Genomic DNA, 12,321 nt, shown 5'->3' on the forward strand with positions numbered 1-12,321 from the left:
CATTACCTTCTCCTTCATTTATTGATCTAGCCTCCTCTTAGATGCATCTAAGCTATTCACCTCAACCATTCACTGTGGTAGTGAGTACCATGTTCTTACCACTGTAAAGAAGTTTCTTCTGAATTGGCTATTTGCTGTCTTGATAACTATCTTGTACTGATGGCCTCAAGCTTTGCTATTCCCCACAAGTGGAATTCTCAGTCTGACTCTGTTTACTCCAGCAAAACCTTTCATAGTTTTAAGGATCTTTACTGGGTCACCTCTCAGCCTTCATTTCTCAAAAGGAAGGAGAGCCAGCCTGTCAATCCCTTCCTCAAAGGTATAACCTTGTATTTCTGAGATCCCACTTGTAAATCTATTTTTGCTTCATCCCTGGTCCCTTTGTCCTTTCTTATAATATGGCATCCAGAGCTGAGTATGGGAGTGATGTCCAGCTTTGATACAATTTTACCATATACCTTCTCTGTTTCAATTCTATCTCTTTAGAAATCAACCCCAGTGCTTGGCTTGCTTTTTTCATAGTTTTGTTAATCTGTGTCACAACTTTTAGTGATTTGTGTATTTGTGCTCCTTGCCCACTTAGATTCTTGTTTTCCAAGTATGTGACCTCCTCATCCTTTTTCCTAAAACATAGTACCTCACACAACTCGTGTTGAAATCCATTTTCCAATTATAAGCCTACTCTGCAAATTTATTCATGCCTTCATGTAATTTGTTGCAGTCCTCTCGGTATTGCTCCCCCCACCCCCGCCACCCACAATTTGGTGTCATGCAAATTTAGAAATTATGCTTTAGATTCCAAAGTAAGGTAACATAGATTATGAACAACAGATGTTCCTGCATTGATTTTTGTGGGACTCCCAATACTTCTGTCACTCTGATTAGCTATCCTTTACCCATAATCTCTGCTTTCTATCTTGCAGCCGGCTGGATATTCATTTTGCCACTTGCCTCCTGACTCTCCATGCTTGAATTTTATTCATTAGCTTATTATGTAGCACCTTACCAAAGGCCTTTTGGAGATCTAGGTATGTTACATCTACTGAATTACCCTTATCCATCCGCTCTGTTATCTCCTTTCTTATATATATAGGTATAATGCTATCTATACAGCAGTCCTTTGGTACTACAACTACCTAATCAATAAATACGTGTAATAACACCTTTACTATCCCTCCTAGGTTGTTTTAAAAATGTGTGGATGCAACTTGTCCAGACTAGGAGTTCTAACCTTTTTGTGTGTGATTAGTTTTTTAAGTACTTTTATTTTTTTCTGAAGAACATTTTTCATTTCTAAACTCATCTTCTGATATCATGTCCACCTGATCTGTCTTCCTAATACTGAAGCAAAGCAATTATTTAATATTTCTGCCATTTCACCATTGCTGTCGGTGATTTTATCCTGACCGTCCCTTGATGACCCAATTCTCATTGAGACTTTCCTTTTTTATTTATGTGCCTGTAGAATATCTTACTATTTTGTTTTATGTTCATTAATAATTTAATTTCATAATTCCTCTTTTCCTTCCTAGTTTTCTTTCTTTACTCTCTTCTAGTCTCCTTGTCATGCATTCCCATGCTGTCCATAGTGCATGCCCCTTTCCTTAACCTCAGTTTTCCCTTTGTTTTTGTTTGTCCTTGGTGTCTTGTTTAGTTTGTTATACCTTTTAGTTGAATGTATTATTCCTGCACTTTGCTGAACACCATTTCAAATGTTTCCCATTGTTGTTCTCAGCCCATAAAAATCAGCTTTTCTACAATCTATTAACCCAGTCTTTGTCATGCTTATACTCTTTTCAGTAATAACCTTAAAGCACATTATGTTATGGTCACTATTGCATAGGCGTTCCTCAACTTCTGTTTCTCTTATCTATTCTGGTTCATTGCCCATTACTTGACCCAGCAGCAAATCGTGCCTTTTTGGGCTTCTCACACCCTGGGTTACAAAAGAGTCCTGTACATATTGGGCCATAACATCTGGCTAGTGTCAGAAAGCTTAAGCCCGCAGGAATTAGGACAAAATCAATACCTACTTACCTAGTCTTTAAAATTACATTGACACTTCCGTTCACCGGAGCTGCTTGGGGCCTGCATCAGGAGGCTCCTCATAGGGCCCAGCGAAGTCTGGCTCCAGCAAATTCAAGGAGGCCATGCACCTTTTTTAAATGGCACTTGCTGCCGCAAAGCAGGTAAGTTTACAGGGCCAGGGAAATTGACAGACCGGGGCAAGATAAGTGTCTAAGGTAAGTGGATAGGATTGGGGGGTGGGGGTGTGTCTGGTGGCTGTCTGGATGGGTGGGTTGGAGTTCCTAACGGGTTGGGGGGGGTCAGTTGGAGGTCCAGGGGCATGAAGGGGTCCAAGGAACAGGGGGTGGGAGTGGGGGTGTCAGAGGTTGGTTGGAGGTCGAGGGGTGGGGGGGGATCCCTGGTTTGGGAGGGGTCATGGGTGGTGGGGTAGGGTCAGGTCGGAGGTCCCGGGGGTTCGTCGGGTGTCAGGATCCGAGGTCCGGGAGGGGGTGGTTGTGGGGGCTGTCCAATATCCGAGGGATTTGCTGGGGGGCGGTAGCCTGAGGTTGTGGGGGGTGGTCCACGATCAGAGGGTGGTGAGTGGGAGTCAGAGGTCCAGGGGGAGGTGGGGAGTGGGGGGGTTCGTTGGGTGGTTCAATGTTGGGGGTGGAGGTTGGAAGTCAGTGGGGAGTTGGGAAGGGGGTGTTTTGTTCAGGGGTGGAGGTCAGTTGAAAGTTGGGGAATGGGTTTTCGGAGGTCAGGGAGTGGTGTTTGGAGGTTGGGGGGGGATGTGGGATCGGGGGATCAGGGTGTCTGAGGTCGGGGTGGAGGGATCAGAGGTCAGGGGCTGGAGGTTTGGAGGTTGGGGGCGTTGGAGGTCAGGGTTGGAGAGTGTCAACGGTCAGGAGGAGTCCCATGGGGGGATGGCATTGGGGGTGTCAGGGGAAGTCTCTTGGGGTCGCTCTGGGCCTTTACAAAAGTTGCTCAGAAGTTAGAAGGGGTTTTAATTCTTCTGACATGTTCTAAGTAACTATTGGTATAACCCCGATGGAACCATCTAAAGTTTGTGATTTAAACCCCATTTTTGGATGGTTCCCAAAGCAGTGCAATTGTCCAGAGGAAGTTTGCACTTCTGGGCAATTGCCATGCAAACCCTTACCTGGAAACTTCCCAGAAGGATTCCCCAGTGTTTCTTTGTGGTACCCCCCCAAATCGAATACTGGGGAGCTCAGAAGTTACAGGCCAATGTAGGAACTCTATTCCCTTACCCACCTGGCCTACCTCTTCTGGCCAATTAATTTCAGGATAGTTCAAATCCCCCATTGATTATTTTTTAAAATTAATTTTCCTAATTTATTTCCATATTCCTACCTTCATCTCCCTTCTACTATTAGGTGGCCTGTACACTACTCCTACCAGTGTGATTGATTCTCTATTATCTTTTATCGCTATCCAGGTGGACTGTATTCCAGTATTGATGCAGAAATTTTTTCCACTACCATTTTGTTATCTCCAGTAAGTACAGACACTCCACCTTCCCTTTTCCTTCCCTTTATTTTCTAAAAATGTTATACCCTGTAATGCTTAATTCCCAGCCCCAATATTTCTATAGCTATATTTTAGTAATCGTAAGTTACATTTCGTTCCTTACAACGTATTCTTGCCTCTAGTTTCCCTGTTTAATTATGGACACAGTGCAAATTGGTATTCAAACAGTTTAACTCATTGTTAATCGCCTCACTTCAATTTTAATGATTTGTTTCATAGCTTTTTATTTACTGGCCATTAATGTCCTCCCTTGGTTTAATCTGTAACTTGGGCTCTTTTTCTGTTTCATTTGTATTTAAACTTGCTTCAGTGCTTATAGATCCCTCCACCACACCTCCCTGCCACCACACCCCCTGCCACAATCCATTTTACTAGTTTAAAGCCTTTGCCACCTCCCTATTCCTGTAACTCCAGTTCAGGTGGAGGCTTGTACCACCAGCGCAGCTCCCTCCTGTCCCAGTACTGGTGTCAGTGCCACATGAAAAGGAACCGCTCTTTCCCAAATCAGCCCTTTAGCAACATGTTAATTCTTCTAATCTCTCGAAATTGTTACTCTCGAGGCCCTGCCATTTAAATTAGTTCCTGGTACTGTCTCAAAAGGACCTTCTTCCTGTTCCTACTGACTTTAGTGATCCATCAAGAAAAAACACACTGGCACCCTTTCCAGATTCCTTTCTAGCTGCCTTAAGATATCCTCTACCCTAACATGTAGGCAATACACTTTTTGAGACTCTCATTTGTGGCTCCAGAGGATGCTATCTATCCTCCTAATTATAAAATCCGCACTCTGCACTGCATTTCTATTCTGCTCTTCCCTACAGCTTCTGATCCAGAGTGCCTTAAGGACTACTATTCTAGGTGTCTTCCCAACAATCTTTCTCCTTGCCTTCGTTGGTAGCAAGTGCTGTTAGACAGGAACTGAGTCTGAAAATTCCTTCATAACCTCTCCAAAGTCCCTGCTACCTGGGCAATTATGCCTGTGCTTTCCTCTGGACTGTGGTCTGAATAAAACAAGGTAGAAATTCTTCCCCCTCCATTATGTTTGAGGGTGTCTCAAACTCTAACTCAATGACTCAGAGCCAGAGTGACTCAAGGCACAGATGTTTTCTGCAGCTGTAGAAATTGAGGATAGTCTCACTATTCACGAACACCCACTTACCACAGTGCGGTCACACAGCCTGCCCTACCATCTATAGTATTTTTCATTTATTTGTTTATTGATAGCCTGAATTAAAATTAGGATAACTGCCATTAAAAAAATACTATTTACTCACTCATAAGCAAATAACATCAATCACCAACATACTATCCTGTGATGTTGCTGGCCTTGGAGTTATTTATTTCAACCGAATGGAAAATCTCACGTGTTTGAATCCTGGTTTAATCATCCTAATTTTCACCTTATCTTAGTCCATATTAGTTTATAGTTAATTACCTTTTAGTCTGTTTTATGCTTTTGTTTTGATTGTTTATTTTCCCACACACTAATTTGCAAGTATGAAATGTAAAATGAAGCACCTCTTTCCCACCGCTCCAAGTTCCTACTCCTACCAAATTCTGCACTTCGCACTCCGCCCAGTTAACGTTGTGATCTGTGGTCTCGCTGTGCTGCAATGCATCAGTGCATGGGAGGAAGCATCAGACTGCTATCCTTCAAGAATTTTATACTTGCACCACATGAATATGCAAGTCAAGGCCAATGACAGCACCTGCTAAATTGTGACAGTGAAGTTCCAATTTCTGAAACAGCTCCAAAACAAATAGCCACTAGCTGTCTCAGAACCATCCTGTCTCTTCCCTCCCTAGCAATTTTATTAACAATGGCTAGAAAGCAACCTATGTGGCACTGTTTGTGCCACTTGCATCACAATTTAGATTGGCACGCCTTTGCTACTTCATCTTTTGTGAGTTCCGATGAAAAATATCAAATCTATTAGTGCCAGCACATTATCTAAAATCAGGTCCATCGTTTTGCTGCAACAAAATTTTTAGCCAGTAGTGCAATAGAGACAACGTGTCATCATCTGCAGTTCCTACGGCAAAGCTCCACTGAAGGTTACAATTGGAAGACAGAGAAGCGAATAGAACTTTGATGGCTGCTGCTGCATCTGAAAAGAGGTGTGTTTCTTCAACTTGTGAGGCACCCTATCCTCAGGCTTGTAACACACAGACACTTCACATCTAAACAAGACAAAACAATGTAATTACAAGTTAATTTTTATATCAGGGCATCGAAACTGGAAAAAGCAGAACAATTTTGTACAAACTAGTTTAGGCAGCATGTCGTGGCTGCTAATTTTAAGCCAATAAGCTCCACTTTACTTCCTTTATGTAAACTCTAACTGGTTTTACTAAAGGTCTATAGCCTCCTTAAAATGTTTTATTTCACGTATTTCAGTTTTTAAGGTGCTTATGTATGAAAGTACTTTGAATTGTCACATGGTTTTTGACTGGGATAGAATGTGTATATATTGTGATACACATTATATCGTGGATGCGCCAGAGAGACTTCACCTGTCCCTCATTGTTCGTATAGTCATAACTGTCCCTTCTTATTTTCTTATCAATGCAAATTGTTGGTTTTTTTAACCAAATGAAGAGAGGCCAAAGCAGGTTTCAGAATGAAACACATGTATACTAAGATAAGAAGGCATTTTTAGGGAATGGTACAGTGACAATTACTTTTATGTTTCAGTGAATCTTTGTGCTAATTGGAATGAGGAATGAGAAATGGAAACAACTTCCAATTTCAGCCATTTCCTGTTGGTATTTGCTTGCTGAGGGATGCACTAAAGCTTGGGGCAGCCGCTGCAAAGGCGCAATGGGGAAAGGTCACTGTCTAAGACCTTTCTGCCACAGTGCACCGAGGGACTGGGAATTGTATTGCCCCCTCGGGCTGTACAACTCACAATGAATGTACGCAGTGAAAACTAAATGTATCACAATTGTATTGAAGCACCTCAGAGTGCAACATGATCTATGTCGATAACTTGTACACCATTGCACTCTGTCTGTCTGTAATATTCACTGATTGTATTGAAGCACCTCATGATCTGTGTGGAAAACTGGAATATGATTGCATTTTTGTGATGACCATTTTGAAATGTTTTGTAATGTTCTTTCAGGTATTTTATGAATAAAGTATATCTTTCCAAACAAAAATAAACACTTCCTGTTGGTATTAAGCACTCTCTAGTTAGGTATAGTATGAGAGATGTGATAGAAATGCCACATACATGCAAAGTTTATAAATGCATTGCAATAAGTCGATGGTTTCTGCATTTATACTTTTTATATTAAAATGAGTTTGCAAAAAATAACAAATGGTGAAAAAAATGAAATAATTCTCCTACCTTGTTACACTCTGAAGAACCTTTTGCTCATCCTGGTCCAGACAAACTGCAAATGTGGTATTATTAACCCCTATTATCTGTACCTTGTCAATCTTGATTTTGGTTATACTTATTTGCTAAAATGACAAAAAGAGATGTACATCCAATAAATAAGCTGATTCATCAAACATTCTGTGGAAGATATACTCAGTACCAAATGTTCTGATCAAAGTTAATTTCCTTTCCAAACCTATTATTTGGATTTACTAGCAAACATAAACTTGAATCCTGGTCATTTAGGAGTCATGCTTGTCCCAATAGGACAGAGGGAATATTTTGGTTTGAGTTATACACACTATGAGGCACCATTGTTCTATACCCCCTGTCCATCCTGAGTTAATTGATGCCAGTTAAGGCAGCAAAATGGTGGCTCTGTATGAGGGAAGGAAATGTCAGCCATATGAATACACAAAAACCCCTTCTGGAAGCGCATGAGCAACCATATTGTCAAGAATGATCCTGAAAACCCAAGCAAATAAAAGCAAAACCTCCAACATTAATTGGGAGCAGAAAACATTTTCCCTGACCGCTGGAATTTCACAGACCACGAATGTACCCACTAGGTCACCAATGTTAAAAGGTGCTGAATCAACAGGACACATGCCAGGAAAGCACGACCAGCAGACTCGCAGAGATCAATCAAGTAAATAGTTGCTGCATAATTTTGGGAGGGCAGCAGAAGGAAAGGTCAGTACTCGAACAATGAGAACTAAAAACAAAAACACGCATTTCTGGCTGTGCTGTGACAGACAAAAAATTGCAACCCCTCAGTTGCAAACTTACTGCTGAGCACCAAAAAAAACTCGATGTGTGCACACTATCAGCTGCTAAAAGGGACAGTTGCAACTAAAACCACAGTACTTTAGTTTCTGCCAATAATCTAAAACTAGTTACAGGTTTGTCATCATTAAGTATTAATTAGATTTGACCGTCATCTCATGCACTGATCATTTTATAAAGGTTTCATTAATCTAATTAGAGACATGACTTTAAAGGGGTAATTTTGCATGATTGTGCAATGTCGGGAGCCTTACTGCGACCACATATTGTAAATGATTTTCTGATTATTTCTAATTTGTGCTCCGAGTGTAAGAGGCTTCGCACAAGGACCACAACTGTGCAAAATTACCCTGTTTTGAGATTCTAACCTCACGACAAGTCTGTACTTACCTGATTATAACTTTTTTTGGATTTAGAGTTCTGTCGCTTCACCACTTCAGTCATAGAAAGATGAAGATATTCTGTATTGGATTCTAAGGAAAATATTAATTTATTTTTTAAAGAAACTAATTATTCTGCTTAAAAATGCAGTCAGAAGCTCTAGATTTAAGTTTTAAAACACACACATCTTCACGTCTTCTTGGAGACTGGTTGTAGTCCCAGCAGTGGCCACTAATGTCTCCTGGAGCTGCTGGGGCTACAGAGCTGCTGGCCAATTTGATTAGCCAACAGCTCCCCAGGGCAAGACTTCCTGTCCCTGAAGGGCAGTCGTCCCACTCCGATCCAATTAAGGCCACCGCCAATGTAATGTCGCAGTGGGGCAGCTACATCTCATGGTCGACGAGGTACCAACAGAATTTTAGGTCGGGGGAGGCAAGTAATCTATCGTCCCAACTGTAAAATCCTCCCTCATGTGTGAAGCTTAGCCTCACATTCCTATCCCAGAGGTACTAAAGCCAATTGTATTGGGCAAACATATCCAACCGAGATAATATGACACAGTGCACACCTAGAACGGAACTTGGGACCTTGTGTTGTTTTGGCACAACCAAATGAGCTGATTAATCTAATTTGATCATGCATCTCATACATCAACTAAGGAAATCCAGCTGCCTAGAGTATTGGTGTCAGGTGTAGGTTACAGAAAGACGGCACTAACATTGGTGCCGCACAAGGGCCAGTCAATGACCATCTCCAACAAGAGAAAATCTAACCATCAACCCTTGACATTCAATGGCATTATCGTTGATGGATCCCCACTGTCAACATCCTGGGGGTCACCATTGACCAGAAGCTGAACTGGGCTAGCCATATAAATACTGTAGCTCAAGAGCAGGTCAGAGGCTGGGAATTCTGTGGTGAGTAACTCACCTCCTGATTCCCCAAAGCCTGTCCATCATCTACAAGGAACATGTCAGGAGTATGATGGAATACTCTCCATTTGACTGGATGAGTGCAGCTCCAACAACACTCAAGAAGCTCAACACCAGGCCAAAACAGCCCACTTGATTGGCACCCCATCCACCACCTTCAACATTCACTCCCTCCACCACCGATGCACAGCAGCAGTGTGTACCATTTACAAGGTGCACTGCAGGAATTCACCTAGTCTCCTTTGACAGCATCTTCCAAACCCATGACCTTGACCATCTAGAAGGACAAGGGCAGCAGACACATGGGAAAAACACCAGCTGGAAGTTCTCCAAGCCACTCACCATCCTTGACTTGGAAATATATCACTGTTCCTTCACTTTTGTTAGATCAAAATCCTGGAACTCTGTTCCTAACTGCACTGTGGGTGTACCTACACTAGAGTGGTTCAAGATAAAGGCTCACCAGCACTCCTCAAGGGCAGTTAGTGATGAACAGTAAATGCTGGCCCAGCCAGCAATGCGATCAGCCCGAGAAAGAATAAAAATAAATCACTTTTCTGCTTCAGTTCTAAATTATGTTCCTTAAAATGGTTATCGGATACTATGCTGGTGCCTTACAACTCGAGTATGTGAAATGTTGCAAAACACAAGCCATTTTAGCAAACATATCTTTGTCAATGTAAAAGAGTCCTCTTTGAGTACAATCTATCCATGATGTACAAACACTTAAAATCTTTTTGGTAATGAAATTAAACAAATTTCTCAACACACTGATAAATGCTATTTACAGAAATGTAAAATGGCTAGCTGGAACAACTAAAGATATACAAGGTCATATTTTTGATATCATCAAAGTAAATTGGTTGCCATGAATAATTATTACCTAGTTCATCATATTTGTTACAGGCCTTGCTAAGGTTTACAGATGTGCAGTTTTTGTCCACATTGTTCCACTGGCTTCTTCGGCTGACTGTTGCCTAATAAAAGACAAAAGAAATTACTATTAAAAAGTGAGGTGACATATCACTACTCTGTTTTTCTTTACACTCAATGTGCACTTAAATGGAGAATTTTAGAGTTGTAGATGTGTTGATTGAAGTCTGTAATTTAACTCACCGCACGCTTAATTGAAATAAGACGGACTGTGGATGATGAATAATTTTTTTAATTAGTTTCTCTGCAGATTCAAAGGTAATTATGAGGATACCACATTCTGTGAAACACCTGATTATAGAGGAATCTAAGACCTCTCTGTACCAATAGAGCTGCTCTAATTCATAAAAGAAAGAACTTGTATTTATATAGAGCCTTTTGGGACTTCCAAAGCAGCCAAAGAAGCACCATCACTGGCATCTCACTCACTGCCAGCTCAAAGACCATCACCACCCATTCTCTCTCTCACGTACCCTCACATGTCCATCTGGCCTTATCTTCTCTGGAGACTGCCTCCTCAGTCCTCACCATCTTGAGGCCACTTGCACAGATCACACCCTGGGATACCTCCCTTCCCCAGTACAGCCCTCACTGCAGCGTCTTCATTTGCCTGACACCACTGCTCCCCCTTCCCCAAGCAAGCCCCAGCCCTGCAGCTGTTGAAAAGCCACCAATATATGGCTGATCTGGTAGGTAAAGACCTGCCTTGAGCACCCCTAAAAGTGATGTGGTGCTGTCTGTGAAGCCTGGCGCTGATGACTGCGAGTGCTGATCGAAGCAAGATGGTAAAACAAACATTGAGGTCCCGAGCGAAGTGCAGCTCGCCAGGTGCACATTGCTTATGTGCTGTTGTGAAACACATCGGTGTGTTTTCCATCGGCGTGTTCGGACTATCCAACGGGGTGGCAGGGGGGATGGGGCGGAGGGGGGTGCAGTGGTGAGTCCAGTGGGCTGGCCTTATAATGATGTGCTGATATGTTATAATGTGGTTCCCAATGTCTGATGGCAGGAAATGCAGATGAGAAAACAATTGCAAACTGGTTTCACGCTATTGTGAAACCAATCACGCCATATTGTCTGCTCACGCCACCGAACATGCCCGACACCAGTGGGCACAGAAAATCCCCGCCTAAGTGTCTCCAGCAAACTAATTTTTAACCAAACTTTCAGTGACATTCCCTAACTTTTCTTCCTTTTCCTACTTCAAGCTATTTGACTATGGGCTAAGTGCTGGTAAATGGGATTAGTTGGTAGTTCAGGTGCATCTCACGTATCAGTGCAGACTCGATGGGCCAAAGAGCCTCTTCTGCACTGTGATTCTGTGATTAAGTGTTCAGCTTTTGGAACAACTCGTTGTGAAAAATATAATGTGGATGTTGGCTGCCATGTTGACATTACAACAGATACCATCCTGACGACAACATTATTACTGTGATTCTTTATATTTGTGGCTTAGGTTTTTATGAAAATCACAAGGTAAAATAAATAATTATGCCTGTTGCAATCAGTAATTAATATCAAGTTGTCAACCTCACCCTCCCCATGCCTCATACTATGCTGTCCGTTTATTGTTCTCTAGTAACACTAAGTTGTTTAGAGCAGCATTATTCAAGTGTTGCATCATATATATATTGAATCAAACCTTGCAGTAGGCAATCTGCAGTGCCAATGGGACCGCTTCTCTGTCACCATCAATGCCAAGCCTTTTACTCCCGGGCCCTGTGTTGTTTTAGAATAAAAAAGAACCAAGTTTAACAAGCTTATTAAACAAGTTCATGCATCCACAAATCCTCCACGAGGCAAACCTGTTAATCCACATTTCAGCTTTTAGTTATTTAATATAATTTGTTTAGTAGTTTTTTTCTCTTATGCCAATCTTCTGATATTGTGATCTTAGACTGCAGTAGTGCCAGCTTTGCAACATTCAGGAAGTTACAACAATGGATTATCACCAGGATCTAAATTGGTGCAGACATATGATAATAATGTGGAACAAAAACAGAAACAGAAATACCTGGAAAAACTCAGCAGGTTTGGCAGCATCGGCGGAAGAGAGCACAGTTGATGTTTCGAGTCCTCATGACAGCCTGTTGAAGGGTGAAGACCTGCTGAGTTTTTCCAGGTATTTCTGTATCTGTTTTTGTTTTGGGTTTCCAGCATCCACAGTTTTTTGCTTTTATCTTTATGATAATAATGTGGTGCTAGCTCATGATTTATTCATGCCAAATAAACTTCTTCAAAAGTTTCTGTAACATTTACAGTTACACCCAGCAGATTTCCCGTTTCAACATGGTCTCCTCCCTTCTGATCAGAAGCAAGCATGTTTCTGCAGATTGACTCAGATTTTA

At 41.8% G+C, this 12,321-nt stretch overlaps 1 protein-coding gene across 1 annotated transcript in view; it reads right to left on the minus strand.

Annotated features, from left to right (window-relative positions):
* Nucleotides 1-3,975: 3,975 nt before the first annotated feature.
* pik3r5 (phosphoinositide-3-kinase, regulatory subunit 5) overlaps nt 3,976-12,321 on the minus strand; it is a 107,340-nt gene continuing 98,994 nt past the window's right edge. The window contains exons 15-19 of the mRNA XM_041216624.1: nt 11,616-11,692; nt 9,924-10,017; nt 8,118-8,200; nt 6,909-7,024; nt 3,976-5,736 (exon numbers count right to left, since the gene is read on the minus strand). Coding sequence (XP_041072558.1) covers nt 5,589-5,736; nt 6,909-7,024; nt 8,118-8,200; nt 9,924-10,017; nt 11,616-11,692 — 518 coding nt within the window. The 3' untranslated portion in view covers nt 3,976-5,588. The remainder of the gene's footprint in view (nt 5,737-6,908; nt 7,025-8,117; nt 8,201-9,923; nt 10,018-11,615; nt 11,693-12,321) is intronic.

The sequence above is a fragment of the Carcharodon carcharias genome, chromosome 22 (assembly GCF_017639515.1).
Source record: "Carcharodon carcharias isolate sCarCar2 chromosome 22, sCarCar2.pri, whole genome shotgun sequence".
In the NCBI taxonomy this organism is placed as follows: Eukaryota; Metazoa; Chordata; class Chondrichthyes; order Lamniformes; family Lamnidae; genus Carcharodon; species Carcharodon carcharias.